This window comes from Pezoporus flaviventris, unplaced genomic scaffold (assembly GCF_033815535.1).
Source record: "Pezoporus flaviventris isolate CSIRO_AGI_PZ_B2104156 unplaced genomic scaffold, CSIRO_AGI_Pfla_v1 ptg000066l, whole genome shotgun sequence".
NCBI lineage: Eukaryota > Metazoa > Chordata > Aves > Psittaciformes > Psittacidae > Pezoporus > Pezoporus flaviventris.
The window spans coordinates 18,073,529-18,091,619 of NW_026892614.1; the positions used below are offsets into that span (position 1 = coordinate 18,073,529).

General features: G+C 37.1%; 1 protein-coding gene across 3 annotated transcripts in view; it reads right to left on the reverse strand.

Annotated features, from left to right (window-relative positions):
- Positions 1–18,091, reverse strand: part of PACRG (parkin coregulated) — a 238,624-nt gene that overhangs the window by 86,015 nt on the left and 134,518 nt on the right. For all 3 annotated transcript variants that reach the window (XM_061471417.1, XM_061471415.1, XM_061471416.1), the window contains one exon: positions 10,392–10,541. In XM_061471417.1, the coding sequence (XP_061327401.1) occupies positions 10,392–10,541 (150 nt within the window). The remainder of the gene's footprint in view (positions 1–10,391; positions 10,542–18,091) is intronic.

The window sequence follows — 18,091 nt, forward strand, 5'->3', positions numbered from 1 at the left end:
TCCCATTACCTGTTTGTGGGTTTTGTTGCTTTTTTTGTTGTTGTTGTGTTGGTCTAGTTAGTGTTATTTTTTTGGGGGAGGTGGTGGCATTGTTTTTTATTGTTTGTTTGTTTGTGGATTTTTATCTCACATAAAACCAGAAAGCCAGGTGTGTAGAGCCAATTTCTTCAATTTAGCAACTTCACACTGACTTTCACAAAAAGAGTCTTCTCAGAAGAGAAATCCCATTTGAGCATACAAATACATCTACATATCTAATATAAACAAACATAAACCACTTAGAATTATTAAATGAACACATATTTCAGATTCAAATTTAAAATACAAAATATGCTACATTAATATGAGAAGTTGAAACCATGTGTCCCATCAAACTTAGCCACATTTGTTTGCAAACATACCTAAAAAGAAAAGAAAAGAATTGTGCAGAAAACAAATATTTGGTTTGACCTTCACCAGTCAGTCTCACCTCTGTGCCTGGCAAAATCTTGGAGCAGATTCTGCTGGAAGGCATGCTAAGGCACATGAAAATCAACAAGGTGGTTGGTGACAGCCAGCATGGCTTCACTAAGGGGAAATCCTGCCTGACCAATTTGGTGGCCTTCTATGATGGGGCTACAGAACTGATGGACAGGGGTAGAGCAGTTGATGTCATCTACCTGGACTTGTGCAAAGTGTTCAACACTGTCCAACATGACATCCTTGTCTCTAAATTGGAGAGACATCAATTTGATGGATGGACCACTCGGTGGATAAAGAACTGGCTGGATGGCCGCACGCAAAGAGTTGTGGTCAATGGCTCAATGTCCGGCTGGAGACCAGTAACGAGTGGTGTCCCTCAGGGATCGGTGTTGGGTCCGGTCTTGTTCAACGTCTTTGTCGCTGACATGGGCAGTGGGATTGAGTGCGCCCTCAGCAAGTTTGCCGATGACACCAAGCTGTGTGGTTCGGTTGATACGCTGGAGGGAAGGAATGCCATCCAGAGGGACCTTGACACGCTTGTGAGGTGGGCTGATGCCAACCTCATGAGGTTTAACCATGCCAAGTGCAAGGTCCTACACCTGGGTCGGAGAATCCCAGGCACAGCTACAGGTTGGGCAGAGAAGAGATTCAGAGCAGCCCTGCAGAGAAGGACTTGGGGGTGCTGGTTGATGATAAAATGAACATGAGCCGGCTTCAGTGTGCGCTTGAAGCCCAGAAAGCCAACCGTATCCTGGGCTGCATCAAAAGGAGCATGACCAGCAGGTAGAAGGAGGTGATCCTGCCCCTTTGCTCTGCTCTTCTGAGACCTCACCTGCAGTATTGTGTGCAGTTTTGGTGTCCTCAACATAAAAAGGACATGGAACTGTTGGAACCAGTCCAGAGAAGGGCCACGAGGATGATCAGGGGACTGGAGCACCTCCCGTATGAAGACAGGCTGAGAAAGTTGGGGCTGTTCAGCCTGGAGAAGAGAAGGCTGCGTGGAGACCTCACAGCAGCCTTCCAGTATCTGAAAGGGGCCTATAAGGATGCTGAGGAGGGACTCTTCATTTGAGACTGTAGTGATAGGACAAGGGGTAACGGGTTAAAACTTAAACAGGGGAAGTTTAGATTGGATAAAAGGAGGAACTTCTTTACTGCAAGGATGGTGAGGCACTGGAATGGTTCGCCCAGGGAGGTTGTGAATGCTCCATCCCTGGCAGTGTTCAAGACCAGGCTGGGCAGAGCCTTGGGTGATATGGTTTAGTGTGAGGTGTCCCTCTCCATGGCAGGGAGGTTGGAGCTGGATGATCTTAAGGTCCTTTCCAACCCTAACTATTCTATGATTTTCTCAGAATTATTTAATGTGTTGTCTGAAAGCAGTTCTAAATGAAGCAAGCAGTGTCAATCCAACTGAAGTAATAACTTCTCAGTCCCAGTATAGGAGAAATGTAGAAATAAACTGCCCACAACAAAAAGGAATAACTCTGAAATAAAAGGCGGTAGTCAAACTTTTAATAATCTAGATTACTTGTAAGGGGCAGATTCAAAGAAAGACTTTTAACATTGGAAAGAGCTGAGATGCCTACGTTTACTCTCTTGATAGAATCATAGAATCATTTAGGTTGGAAAAGATCTTTAAAATCATTGAATCCAACTGTTAAACTGGCACTGCCAAGTCCACCACTAAACTATGTCTCCAACTGCCACATTTGCACATCTGTTAAATACCTTCAGGGATGGTGACTCAACCACTTCCCTGGGCAGCCTGTTCCACTGCTTGACAATCTTTTCAGTGAAGACATTTATCCTAATATCCGGTCTAAACCTCCCCTGGTGCAACTTGAGGCCATTTTCTCTTTTCCTATCTCTTGTTATTTGGCAGAAGAGACTGACATGCACCTCGCTACAACCCACTTTCAGGTACGTGTAGGGAGCGATAAGGTCTCCCCTGAGCCTGTCTCCAAGCTGAACAACAGCAGTTCCCTCAGCCATGCCTCACAGGACTTGTTCTCTAGACCCTTCACCAACTTCATTTTACAGATGTTTACAGTGAAGCAGAGGAAGAATTTGTCATTTCCACTATTTTACTTGTCCACAGATTTCCTGTGAATTCTGAAGTCCTAACTCTCACGTCTGTGTGTCATCAAATAGACAGCACTCTTTTCCTTGGGTTAACATGCTCAAAAAATTAAAAACTTAAAAAGGAAAAATAAAATGTTGGATGCACTGTAGACCCTCGGACATGGGAAGTTTTTAATTTTTTAAATTTTTCTTTTATCAAGAATTGAAGATGCTGAATTAATAAGGCTATTAACACATTAAAAGTACGAGCTAAGTGTTATTAACTTAATCACTGCTGAGTCAGTTTTATTTTACACAGACTGATGATGTATTTTTAGCTAAGACATTATATAGTAATTAGAAATTACCCAGCAATTATTATGTAAGTGTGATAATTCTCTAAATGTGTTATAAAGTACCTGACAGGATTTTGATTATACATTAAATGTTTACTATATCATCAGCTTAAGATCACATGCTTTGTAATAAAAGACACTAAAGCATCAAATGCTCTGATACAGGTGGGTCCTGGCAACTTCTAATTTCCATACTTCACAGTCCCAGTGGGTTTTTGTAACTCCATATGCAAGAATGGTCATTGAAACAGGTTGAGATTGGCCAGTGTGCAATAAAATATGCAAGAAAACACCTGTTAACTGTTGAGGATTACTTTCATCCTAGTCTATATTTGATTAGTGCATGAAACATTACACAGGGAGATTTTTGCTGTCAAGATGAGATTTTTCACAAAACGAACAAACAGACATTTTTGAAAAATACCTTTTAAAAAGACTATCAGCTGATCTCATACAAGAAAAATGTTTTAACGTTCTTAAAATCATTCAAGTATATTTGCTAAATAAATATTATTAGAACTGGAATTCGTAGGAAGCCTGCTGAAATAATATCATTAATTACACTTCACAATGACAGAAATATAATTTGTTTCTCACCAGTGCAATCAATTTATCGTTATCTGCTTAAAAAAGTGATTTACTGGCACAAGAGACTCCATTTTCAGAAAAACACAGTATTTTTCATTAAAAGTTGACAAATCAGAACATTCTGAATCCTCTTTTGCTGAAGGTATAAACCAAAACCTAGAAAATTCATCAAAGCTTATTTGTTTGTTCAGATGTCATGGTAGTTTCCTTTAAAATTTGTGTCCTTAAAGCCATCTCAGCATTTTGTTTTTAACTTTCAGAAATCATAACTAGTTTCAGAAAATGGAATTCAAAGAAAGCTTGGAAATAATGAAGCAGTTTGCAAAATATGCATAACAATTCAAAGAATAAGTGTCACAATGAAGTATAAGAACAGTTTGAAAACTGGGTTTAGAACACAGTTTAAGTTACTGCTCTGATACAAATAGTATACTAGTGTGCACTATTTATCAATAACTTTATGGCATTAGGTGTTTTTTATTGAAATCTCAGCCATGGATAAATTAACTTTGCAGGATTATCCACTTTCTGTTAAGAAAAAGAGAAGATAAACCATATAGTCTTAGTACCAGGGGAACCCTGAGAAAAGGTGTCTGAGAATAATCTGGAATCTTCAAGTTCAGAGGAGAACTGAAGAGAACCTCAAGTACATCACATCATAAAAGCAGATGATCAAGCCATCCAGGTTTTCTTTTTTTTTTTTAATTTGAAACATGATTTCTGAACAGAGTTGCAAACTGTAAAGTGTTTTAGAACAGGGTTGACATTCTGTGTGAAAGCACTTTTGAATTTCCCAGCGGAAGGAGCAAACAGTTGAAATGTTCTTGGCTACCAATTTTCCTTAGGGTGCATTTGATCACATTAAGGGATAATTGCTGCCTCTTACTAATAACCATGAACTGCTCTGAGGAGTATCACTGCCTCTGGAATACACAAGCAGTTCTGAAAATACTCCAACTGCAATACAGGGAATACTTGTACCTGTCTGTAGGCACAGTCTCTTGCTTCTGCGATTAAACACTTGAGTCTTGCTTCTTCCTTTACAGTCTATGCAGTACGATTGTATTTTGTAAAATAGAGTTCTCCAAAGTATGTGAATTACCTTTTGGACATGAGAATGTTTTTCCGCAAGTGAAGCTCAGGTGCTGTAAAGCACAAAGTAGAATTCTGCTTTGTGGCTTTGCACTTTGTTGAAGGCTTTGATTCATCTCCATTAGGTATTTTCAGTCATATATCTAAAATTTTATTTTAAGGGACTGACTAGATAGGTAGAGGCTGTCAGAAGCTTATGTTAATTTTAAGTTACTGAAACTGTCAAAGCATTTTTATTGCAGCCAAAAGAAACTTAGGCTTCAGTCTGCCTTGTTACTGCTCTTTGCCTCACAGTGACTGAAATAAGTCACAGACAAAATTACCGTGCTGGAGAGGTCCCTTCCACAGTGCAGTGCCACTCCACACTTCTCTCTCTGAGGCATGTAATTCCTAATAATACTTTGTTTTCACCTATTCTACATTATTTTATTTGCAAAGCTGCTTTTGATCACTGCCGAATAATAGAAATTAATGACATGAAAATATTTTTGTGTACAAGAATTGATGTAGTACAGCTGTTAAGACTGCTTGGATTTGACAGCATAAAACAGTTGTTAAACCAAATCAATGAAATTTTCATTTACCAGTAAGGTAAATTAAACAAGAGAAATTTGCAGTTCATAACCATTTAATCTTTCCAATAGATGGGTTTCTGTTTCAGACAGTATTCTGGTATACCTATACCCTAATACCATATTCCAGGTTCTGAAGACTTTTCTTTTTTTTTCCCTTTAAATTTTATCTTCTGACTGCTTTCATAAAATAACAAACTTATTCTATTTGTTCTTAAATCGTATTTACCTCAGAGAAGTCACAGATTTATGACAGCTTATAAAAATAGACACACGAAAAGGTTTTATGATGCAAAGAATATTTACATTTGAGTCTATACATATTTTTCTTCCCTCTTCACAAGATTGAAATGCATTTCATAAGTACATTTAGCTTACACATTTAAATGTGCCATTTACAGTGGGATTACAGGGTTCATAATAGACTTAGTAAGCATTATCATGACTTTTTTTGTTTCTTATATCATAGCACATTTGCATAGTAGTCTATATGTTGGGGAGCTTGCTTAGAGATTGCTAGTCCCCTCTCAGTCTGCAGAGATGAGACAAACAGCTCCTCCTGTTAAATATTCCCTAATCACTGTGATGAATTTGTGTTCCCTTTCCTTGCTCTCCTGGCAGCCTTACAACTCTGGCTAACAGTTTTAACAGAAAGCTTCAACCCTTTTTTCAGAGCACAACATAGCCAATTGGTGAGGATGCTCTCACTGTCTCCACTTATATAAAGACACTAGTGGTTGCATCACCAAGAACACAACTTTGCTCTTTTACGTCTTAATGCTCTGCATCAGAGCACTCGGAAACCCAAGTGGAAAGCATGTCTACTGTAAGTCAGGCTTTTAAATTCCAGTGAGGGCATAAGTTCAGATACACCAAATATGCTTTGTGCACCTAAAAAACCCCTTGCTCAGTACCAAGACTCTTTACAAGTTCATTGAGCTCTCTCCTCTGGCTTTCAGACAATCTTAGGAGGCCTGGATTTTAACCCTGGCATTTGTAACTTAGGTTGTGTTGATCTATTTTTACCTTTATCTTACAATGCAGATGGGTGTGTGTTTTAGATATTTTCAATAATTAAAGCTCTTAATTAATCTTTCATCAATGCACTTTTTTTTTAATTTTATAAAAATTACCAATAGTAATCTGCATATAAGAAATATGAATGGATAGAAAATGTCAGAATTTCCCCGTATCCAACCAACAGACCTTCCTCTCCATTTCTGTAATTCCAAAGACCCAAATTACAGAACATATGCCTGGCAATCACTTACATGAATAATGCCTATTTTGTGGCCCACAAACTCTAATAATAAGATATATTCAGCATACCTTACTTTGCTGATTAACAGCAATTCCATTTATACTATGTGTTCTCACAGACTGCCATGAAATTATAGAGAATTTGGAAAACAAAATCAAAATTACTTCTTTGATATATGAAACTATAAGAAAAATGTACTTCACTAAAAGGCGTTATGCTGAAGAAGTCTATAGACAGTTTGTGAAGTATTAGCCAAATATCTTTTAATGAAGATTTATAATATGGGCACAAAAATTTTAAAATTAAATACCTAGATTATCTCCTGTTCCAAAAGGCCAGTAGTGCTTTAACATTTTTTGCTAGTATTATACATCATAATCATCATGAAGATACCAATTTTAGAGACAAGCACGTTTGGGACACAACATAAGATAGAAAAAGACATCAGCATCAGAACCTGCTAATTTACAAAAAGGGCTATTTTTACAAAATAATGACAGGGTGATTTGGAGGTAACAGATGGAAGTAGAAGTAGAAATGTCAAAAGAAAAATGGAAAAGCAAAGGAACATATGAGAAACTGTATTTATGTGCACAATCAATATTCTGTGTACATGTATAAAGAATGCATTAATAACTCTGCATAAAGGAACACCTGAGGCTGGCTGAGAAGCAGTTTGCCAGCAGGCTGCATCGGAGCAAGGAGATACCATCTTTAAGCACCAAAGACATCAGATCCCAGAAAAGAGGATTTTACGTACTTTAGAACCTCCCTGGCTAATCCAGTAAAAATGTGCAGTGGGAATAACAGTCAGCTGCACCAAATGGCTGCCTACAGGGAGAGTCATCAAGGGTAGTTCTCTTTTATCACAGAATGCCCCTTGAAGGCAATGGCAATGTGTTTTACACAACACTGTTGCTGACAGTGAAACTGTAGCCTCCGTGTTGAGGAACAGATAGGAATTCGGAAAAAAATTGCTTAGACTGAAGGGGGACAGAATTGAGAACTTCTCAAACTATTGTTATATTCCGAGCACAGGTATCACTGTAACTCTGAGCAATGATTTACCAACTTTGGTGGCTGGAGAACAACTGGACATAAACACATGGCAAGCTACATTCTATATTTGTTTTATTAAATACCTGTTTCTGATATCCTAACCTTAAGATCTTACCCATGCAAGTTTTTTACTGTTTTATTTATAACCCTGACTAATATTGTGAGGTGAATCATTTTTCAGGTAAATCAGAGGTTTGTAGAATGAAGAAAATTTCTGAGGAACCCATATTCCAGAACGTTTTTAAACTCAATGGAAATTCAGTGTTTTCTGCAAGTCTTTTACGGACCATTGTAGGAAGAACATAAAGACAGATGTTTTAAATGATAGCAAATGCCCGTCTCATCCAAAAGTGTGTCTCTCAAAAGGAGATGACTAGGAAATGTGAATACAGGACAAGCATTTAAGGTTTTTCTCAGCTTTCTCAGCTTCCACCATGTTGTGGTTTAGGAATGTCATAAACCAGAGGTGATCATGTGGTTTACTAAACAAGAAACAGATTCTTTTTTATGACATTTTTGAGCCTCCACTGAACCCATGTAAACTTTTGGTATCCAAAGAATTTGTTGCTAGGTGTTCCAGAGCCTCACATCACAGTGCATGAAGAATCACTTTGGCTTGTTTTGGTCACAGGTAATTTGACCTTAATATCTTATTTACACCTTTTTTTTTTTTTTTTATTGTTCTCTTAACTACTGAGGTTTGTTTAGAGTGAGAGTAGTATTCACAGATGGGAATGTGGGCAAGAGTTCCTATCAGCAGATAGATACTGATGTAGTGAGGCTCACTACAAAAAAAACATGGCTCCTTACAGCTACCTTAACTCTGGACAAACTTCCATAGTGTCAGACTTAACAGTTGAAGTTCACACAACTCCTGGAAGATCTACCATTTTTCCTCCTTTCTCAAGCTCTAAATAATAGAAGGAAGAAGAGATCACATTCCTCACCTCATCTTTCCCCTGTATGAACAAGCAGTGGAAAAAATAGCCTGGATCAGTCTCTACACCTTCCTTGTAACTGGGAGCAAAGAACTCCACCTCAGTTGCCAATTAAGCATATGGGAGATCAAAAGGAGAAGGAAAAGAGCATACTTTTTTTTGTGCAATCACCACTGAAGAATGAAAGAAATACAAGCTTTTTGAGGCAGAGGGAGAAAGAGCAAGATTCTTTCCCTATCACCCATATGCATCTACTGACTAACTGAACAATTTCATACGGTAGGCCTCACAAATAGTATCCATTTCATTGTTGGCAATACAGAATTTTCAAAACCTTTATTCCTAAAGAAGTAATGCTTTAATAAAATGTGTTAAGTTTGAACTATTACTTTTCATTTGGTTTTGCGTTTTTTAGTTCCTAAATGCCAAATATCAAGATTTAGTGTAGTTTGATATAAGCACAAATTCACATAGCACAGATGTCATTCAAATATGTTAAAAATATGTTTGATTTTGCTAACAATACAATCAAAACTTGGGATATATTTAGAATGCGTTTAATGCCTTGTAAGGCTATGTACCTGGTTACACGAGCTTTCTCTATTATTAATCTGAAATGACTACAAAAAAAGCCCAGTCAAAGAGAATTTATGGGCTACTTCAGACTGAAATTTGGAAAAACAATGTATTGTATATTCATTAATCAGTGAGTCCTTTTTATGGTCTTGTTTTGTGTCAGATACTGAATTTGCATCTGTTAAGGGGGAATCTTCTAATTCATAAAGAGCCCTACTGAAATTACTTAAGTTCAACCTACAGGTTTTCTTCATAACCTTTCAACCCACAACTTCTAAAAAGCCATACTTGTCATCTGAACCATGTCACATTTATGGAATTCCATATGTTGCTTCAAGGTTCTCACTAAGCAAAACAGAGTCACAGATATATATGTATATAAAGGGATCTAAAATCGAAATCTCATTTGTCTCCATGTCAATCTTTGGACAAGCATTTTTCAATCTGAAGTGAACCTTACACTCACCAAAGAATAAGATAACGCATTATGCAGTAACGAACACAGAAGTATAAGAGGAAGCAGTCCTGTAGATAGCTATTAAAATGTCACTAATTTAATGTAAGGAATTAACTTCTTTTGATCTAAATAGTTGCATGTCAATAATAGAAACTTTAAAGTCACTAACTTGGTAGGTAATTGAACAGATAAGTACAGACAGATTTACTACAGAAAAATAAAGAGTAATTTGGAAAAAGTGAGATACATCACACTGATTTCAGCTGGTGATTGTGGTATAAATGCACTCATAGTATACAGCAGTCACAGTACACACAGCTACCAGTTATTAGAGACCAAAAGTGGCAATAGAGGTTTGCGCTACAAAGAAAACAACATACTCCACTGTAGACACAAATCGGTTCCAAATTTCTCTTTTATAAAACCTTCTAAGTATTCAGTAATAACTTCAAACTTCAGCATTTTGTCAGACATTATGTAACTTGAAATTTTTCTGCAAGTAGTTCTCTTGACCCTCAAATTAATTAGTCTGCTTGTTACTTTTACTTTTATTCTTTCCTAAGCTTGCTGGTAGCAGTGACTTTCTTGTGAAGAGCATGGAATGGAATAAAAAGGCTGGTCTGAACTAATGTGTTGGAGGGAGGAAAAAACCTTTGCAATTTATTAATGCATTCAAAAGACTGTTACAAAACTTTACAATTTAATTATTGGAAGATTATAGAACTGCTTCAGTGCTTCTGTACTGCGTTAAATAAACTGTACGTGCAAGGAGTAATAAATGAAATTGTTAATTTCAGTGCATCCTTAGGGAATAATGGAGGAGGGGGTGGTAGTTACATTATTTAGAGCTCCAAATGGATTTGAGTTTATATGCAGTAATAAATCTTAAATACATTCTTAATTAACCCTGCCTCAAGCCCCTTTTTACCTTAGGAGTTGAGAGACACAGTGTCTGTTAGAATAACTCACCATTCATATTCTTAAAGATGCTTAGGATTGGGAGGATTTGCCGATAATAGGGCACCAAGGCCCTCCCCACCATGTCAGCTGACGCCACCAGGTGCTGGAGGACTTTCAGTGTGGTGCAGATGATCTGTCGGTTACGAAGGTTCAGTGCATCTGTGATGTAGAAAGAACAACAGGCAGAAAGCAGAATTAATTTCTAAAATGTAGAGGGAGGGGGAGAAGTCCTCTAATGGACAAATTTAATTAAACTGTACTCTGCTGGGGAATGTAAGTGGCTCTTTATTAGTGCAGCTTTGAAAGATCCCAAAGATGGATTGCAGTCCTGATGTTATAAAACACTGCCTTGTCTGATTGTTATTTGTTCCCACAATTTGTGATGACTGTTCAGTAACCCAAAGAATGCAGCTCATTATTCACTCATGGTGCCTGCGTAATACTGGCATGGTCCAAACAAATAAAAAATAAATGTGCAGTAAGTACCATTTGGGGCCAATGGAACTGTACAACTGCAAGACAACCTGCGAAGGTTGACAACAGCTACATTCTAGTGCAACAATTAGTGTTTGTATGTTTGTACTCATTTATTTTATGCTCATTTTATTCATTCAACTAACAATGCCTTCTATTATGAGAATTCGTACAATGAAGCAAATGTTTATAGGGAAAAAAAATCCACAAAACCCCCCTGTAGCTTTCCTTAAAAGACAAACATCCTAGGTGAAAAAAAAAAAAAAAAAGGATTTTGTCTTGCCTACTTTAGATTTTTCTCTTAGCTTTCAGCATCATGCTTCTAATCTTACAATACTAAGATATTTCCTAAATACCTTTTGTTTGTCTTTTAATTTTACTAAAAAAAAGGACCTTGCGTTCTCTTTTGTAATTAAAAATGAGTCATGCTTGAAATCTGTTTTGTTTATTTTCTTGAAAAAACTGTCTAGTTATAAGACCCCTGAAATTATGCAGCTGGAATCTGTTGTCAAATTTGGTATGCTACCATAAATCCATAAAATCATAGAATGGTCTCTGTTGGAAGGGACCTGAAACATCTAGTTCCGTCCCTTCTGCTACGGGCAAGGACACCCTTCACTAGACCAGGCAGCTCAAAGCCACATCCAGCTTCTCTGGGCAACCTGCTCCAGTGTCACACCACCCTCACAGTAAAGAATTTCTTCCTACTATCTAACCTAAGTCTACCCTCTTTCCATTTAAAGCCATTGCTCTTTGACTTATCACTACACACCCTTGTAAAAAATCCCTCTCCAGCTTTCCTCATGGGTGGATGTTCTAAGGCTACTTTAGCAAAGAGAAAACTTCAGATAAAAATTTAAATATTCAGTCCAAATCTCAAGCAGGAAAATATTCTCTTATATAGAGGAACAGGCAATATTTATTTTTTTAAAAGAGTGATCGGAAAAGAAAGCTCTGGGCTTCCAACATACAGGTTTATTCATGACTTAGCTGTCATACACAGAAATAGCAGCTAACTGAACCAATAATTATCCTTAACATTTGTAATTTTCAGTACAATAATTATTTGTTATTCATACAAACATGAATATTTGTATTCACTTGTATGAATGAATTTATATAAACACAAATAAAATAATTATTTTTTTAACAATTAAAAATATTAATAAAATTAATTAAACATACAAATACTAGTAATTAACTTAAGGGACATCAAAATTAATCAATATGACAGAAATCGCAGCTTCTTAATCCTAAACCACAGTTTCCTGCTGCGTAACAGCTTCCAGCTCTTCCTGCTGTTGCCCATGCTGCATGCAGTGGTGTAGATTTACTTCAGTTGGCTACTGATCCCACCACCTTTGTGGGGGAGGACTTGATAAGCTCTCATGCTTGTGTCCATTCTCAGGCACTTCCATGGTTTCTAACACCACAAACCTTGTGTCTTTGCTGCTACACGGATCTCCTACCTCCACTGCAATGGCAGACTGAAGGATCTTGCTAGCACACTGTCCCTAAAACACTGGAGTGCTATCCCCAGGTTTATCTCTAGAGAACCTGGTTTTATTCCTTTTCCCCTTCAAATCTAGTTTAAAGCTCTTTTAAGGAGCCCTGCTAACTCCTGTGCAAAGATCCTTTTTCCCCTTTGAGACAGGTGTACCCCATCTGGTGCCAGCAGGCCTGAATGTTACGTAAACTGACCCATAATCAAAAACCCCAAAATTCTGCTGGTGACATCAGGCTTGGAGCCAGGTATTGTTATGCTGGCTCTTTCTGTTTCTTCCCTTATCGTTTCCTGCAACTGGAGGGATAGAGTAGAACACTACTTGTGCTCCTGATCTGTTAACCAGTTGTCCCAAGGCACTGAAGTCTCTCATAATTGGCCTTGGACATCCTGTTGCAACTTCATCGCTGCCTACCTGAAAAATCAATAATGGATAATAATCTGAGGGCTGTACCATGTTAAGATGCTTTCTCTTCACATCTTTAACTCAGGTCCCAGGGAAACAGCAGACTACTCTAAGAAGTGGGTCCAATCTGCATATTGGGCTTTCTGTTCCCTGCAGAAGGGAGTCTCTGTGACAATGACCAATCTTCTTTTTCTAAATAGAAGCAGCTTTGACAGAGGATGTAGGCTGACAACCTCAGCAACACCTCCAAGCTAGACAAACCATCATCCTCTTTATTGTTCAGTTCCTCTTGCAGATCCTCACACCTACTGTGTACAGTTCTGGTGTCCTCAACATAAAAAGGACATGGAACTGTTGGAACAAGTCCAGGTTGAATAGATCCTTGGGTGACACGGTTTAGTGTGAGGTGTCCCTGCCCATGGCAGGGGGGTTGGAACTAGATGATCTTAAGGTCCTTTCCAACCCTAACTATTCTATGATCTATGATTCTATTGTGAAAGGCAGCTGGGAAGGTTGGGTACTCACAGAGGAAACAGTCCTGCTGTGCCAGGCAGGAACTTGCCGTTTTTGCTTATCCCTTAAGTCACTGTGTTCAGCCAGCTGGAGAAAAGATGGGGAATTCCCTGTATCAGACATCCTGTCTGTCTCTCTCACTCTCTCCCACTGCTTCCCAGAGCTCTGTCGCTAAGTGGAGTTCCTCTGCCTGGGTACACCTCCCACAGATGTGCTTACTGCTGCTGTCTGATACTGGCATAAACGTAGGTCAGACCCTTTGGCCTGGACAGATCTTGATGTAGATGGATAGGGTAGAATAAAACAGACTAAAGAATTTGAGCCTGAAGCCCTTCAAATTGCAGAAATTTTCAGTGTGTGTTTGGAAAACACTTGCAAATATCAAAAGTAATATCAAATTGACTGCAGAAGTGTTGTTATTATTATTAAATATTTGGACTGTGGCATGCATAGCAGTCAAACAGCTCCCGGCTTGATTATATTAGGCACTTCGTAAACACTTAATTAGAGACAGTCCCTGCCCCAAGGATACATCAATTTCAAACATATGTTTATCTTTTAAAAATCCGGTAATTATTTTTTGTGTCCTACCATCACTGGAGACTATTCTCCCACATGAATCAAAGGAAGAAAATTTTAATGCAGCATATGAAATAAGTACATATCAACATTTTGAAAAATGTCAGTGATATCCAGAGGTTAATAAAAATGCAAGAAAGTACTAGCATCCTCACACAGGAATAAAGCAGACCATTGAAAACTCTTGGCACAGTACAGCTACATATCCCTGAAGAAGGAAACATTCATAATATCCAAAGTATTCCACTTTGAAAGCATGGTAGGCTGTTGCCTCCTGACCTAGAAGTTGCTATAAGACATGGATCTTCACAATAATAGCAAAGTGAATGACTAGTTTGCTTCTCAGTTAAAGATACCTTTCTACTCCCTAAAGGGTTTTTAGAGGACTTCCCTCACTGGTATATATTTCCCTTTCGGTGTGTGGCAGTTCTGGTGTTTTCTCCTTTAACGGTACATAAGCTTGAGAATTTTGCTTGTGATTAGGATAAACACTTTTCCAGGAGACCCTCTAGCTTAGCTACCTGCTTAGTGCAAGTATATAATGAAATGTGGAATTGACACATTTTAAAAGCCAGGAAACATGACAGAATTTCTCCCAGTATACAGCTGATCTTTTCCATGAGATAGTATATTTTCACAGAAGAGGCTGAATCAGAATGTTCTTCCCCAGATAGCACAGTGACAGTCTAAACAAATCAGATTCCCCAAACTTCCATATATTCTCTAAAAATTAAAGTTTAGATTTTGGTAGTTATATTTAAAATTATGATGATATTTTAATCGTCTTTAATTTGCACTGGCCTTCAATTATATTCAACCCCTTTTCCAAGTACACCTGTGAATCTGTTTAGAAACGCACTGAGTTTCCTTTTTTTCCTTAGATCTCACAACCAAGGATTAAAACCAGCTTAGTTTGCTTTGATATCTCCCTCCTGCCAATTTGTAAATAAGGTACCTGTTTTAGAAAATTCTTGGCTAAAGCAGAACAAGATACATAGAGCAGGTCTCCTGCAGGACAACAAGCAGTCAGGGAAAAGATGCTTCAATTGTTGTGATCTACTTAATCTTGTTGATCAAGGGCTTCTTTTTTAAATTCAGAGGGTCAGGTTAAAGAACTGCTAACATGAAGTGTTCTCAAAATGCAATTGATTAAAGTGATACGTACCTCTCTTACAGAGAACTTTGTTCAAAACTTAAAAATAAGTACCTGAACTGATATAATAGAAGTTTTACATTAATTTTACAGAACAGTAATGAAGGCTGTTACAAACAAAGTGTTTCAATCAAGTGTGAGTAAAAACCAGAATAACAACCTTGTGTTTGTGTAATTTTTTTAGTCAGGTAAGGTCCTGATCCAATTCACAATATAAATGTACAGATACTACTTCCAGTATAACTGAATGAGTGATGTTATACAGTGAGGTGATGGGAAAAAGGAATAGGGGGCAAAGCATGAAAACCGTAGGCCAATTTTGTCCTGTGAAGCCAAAGCCCAAGACACAGAAAAGTCTAAAATCCATAAGCAGATAATTGATACTTGCAAGGAACGTGGTCTAGCAGAATATGAGAGTCAGTTGCTTTTTTTCAGCTTTAGTTGTGCTTGTAACTGTAGTATTTTACTAGATTGGCATCTGTAAAACTTGAATTCTATTAATATTTGCAAGCCCTACTTACTATACAGAATTATTATTAACTAGTTAGTTAATTATTACTAGTTTAAAACAATAATTAATATAAAGAATAACTAGTATAAAGAATACAAGGAGAATAAAGCCCCCAAACCTCAGTGGCTATGCCAGTTTACAGAGCTTCAGTCCGGACCTAGATGTACTTCCTTTCCCCTCTGCTGCCTCAAGCTACTAAACTGCACTGAGTATCCACTCCACCCTCTCAACTAAAAAAGATTTCTTATTAATGAAATGTGACTTCATTTTTTAAAGATTTCAGGAAAGATATGAAAAAAACAGAAACTGGTAATATTGGCATCTGTACTGAAAAAATAGTGCTGTAAATGTACTGTAGGTCCTTGAAGAAGAAGAATGTGGACAAGAAAAGCCTCTGATAATATGGTTTTCTTACACTTCCAAAACATATTTGATAGGGTCCCTCACTGAAGGCTTTTGAAACATTTTTATTGCCATGGATTCCATATAAATAAATAACTTCTTAGAGATAGGAAATGAGGGCAACAATAAATGGCCACAGAGCAGGAGTATCTCCTAGGCTAGTAGAGCCTCGCAGGAATCTGTGTTGAAGCACATGTGTTTCAGTACATATTCAGAGATGATTTGGAAGAGATGTTTACTAATGATAACAAAGTTTTCTGATAGTACAAAGTTATTCCAGATGCCAAACTGCTGACTTTGAAAAACTGCAGAAGGATTTTATCATACAGAATAACTGGGTGATAAAATGGCAGATGACATTCAGTACTAAATGTTAAAACCCAATAAATTAATAAATTCAGTAGACAGTAGCTTGATCTCCAACTGCAAAAGTGAGAGATGTTAACTGCAGATTTCACTTTCCAAACATGTATGAGATCTATTTCTACTGAACGAGAAACAGTTTCTCCTCATAGACAGGAGTGAAAAAGTATCTAGTTTCTAAACCATTTGGAACTACCTGAAATGATCAGGTTTGAGTGGAAGAATCTAGCATAGACTTTCTAATTGCAATCACTTGTGCTGGTTGATGGAGCCTACAAGGGAAATGTTTTGGTATTTAGGAATCAAGACAATTTTTTCTATTTTTTTAACGAGAGATCTTTGCTTTATTTAAAGCATTGTGGGTCTATACAAAGAAGTTTGTTTAGATTCAATTTTCGGCCTGTGATCTTAATAACCAGAACTGGTTCTCAAGAGCAACAGTTAGTGGGGAGGAAGGTAATAATTCCATTAAAGGTTTAATTTACTTTCTTTAGATGACAGAAATTAATTTACATGACTTGCAGAAAGAAAAAGACTATAGCCCAGAAAACAATATTTATTAAAGAAAAATATTTCAGTATTCAAGGAAGAATATAATGACTATTAAAATCTCAAATACAGTGAAGATAGATGAAGAAACAAATATAAATGTGCTCAGAACAACTGCTAGCGACAGGTTCAACTTTACATGTCTAAATGCAACACTGACACTGATTTGACTTTAAATGAAAATTAACTACACTGCTGTCCAAGACAACAATCCACATTTTACATGCAAATAGAACGTGGGAAATAGGAAAAAATAAATGAGTTTAATTTATGAATTTATTAAACATCAAAAAAATGGTGACACCGAGGGAGTATTTCTCTGTACCTGAATCACAAAAAATCTGCTTCCTTTATTGAAAGTCCTTGATGTACTGTGTCACAGAATTTTTAACAGCATGGAAAAAGCCTGAAAAAGGAAAACTTCAGTGTTTCTAAGGATGGAAATCACTCTTTTTGGACTCAATCAGAAGTGCCAGTCTGCTGACTGCAACTGTGTAGAAACAGTATTTCTATCTAAGTTACAATTTAAGTGTAAAGATGTAAGATTTATTGGCTCCTAGACCTAAGTTCAGATTGCCTATGTGTCTGTTTTAGGATTCACAGTGCAGAACAGAAAGGATTCTGGAAACTGAGTGATCCAGGATACTTAAGGATTTAATTTCACATTATTTTCTTCACTAGAAAATCTATGAAGATGTTCCTTTTCATCATCTCTTCATCTGCAACAGTGCAGGTATAAACTAGATCACTGAAATGATCTGAGTTTAAAAGTAATGTCACTCTGAAAATATTTTGGTTTGGGCTTACAGTGAAAATGAAACTGAAACCCAGATTCATTAAATAATATTATTATAAGAAAGAAGATAATAATATATAAATATTTTTCATCTTTCTGATATAGTGTTCAAGAAGTGTGAACATTAAGCAAGAACAGGTGGAGGATAATTTCTTAAATCATTAAAATATAGTACAGAATTCTAATATGTAATTTAAAATGTTTTTAGAGAACAGCTTTTTACCAATATTTTCCTTTGATGAACATGCAGGAGACAAAAATGCTTTAAAAAGCTATTTTTCTGTCTTTCTTTTATCCCTTTCCCTTCTATTGCATATATTATCTTGCCTAACCATTACTTGATTCACTCTTTCACAATAGAAATATGGTATTTGTCCAGAAGATGACGGGTTAAGCAGATATAACTCACCCCATGGCAGACTTTAGAGACAGTAATATGCGTAAAACATAGCTGAGTTT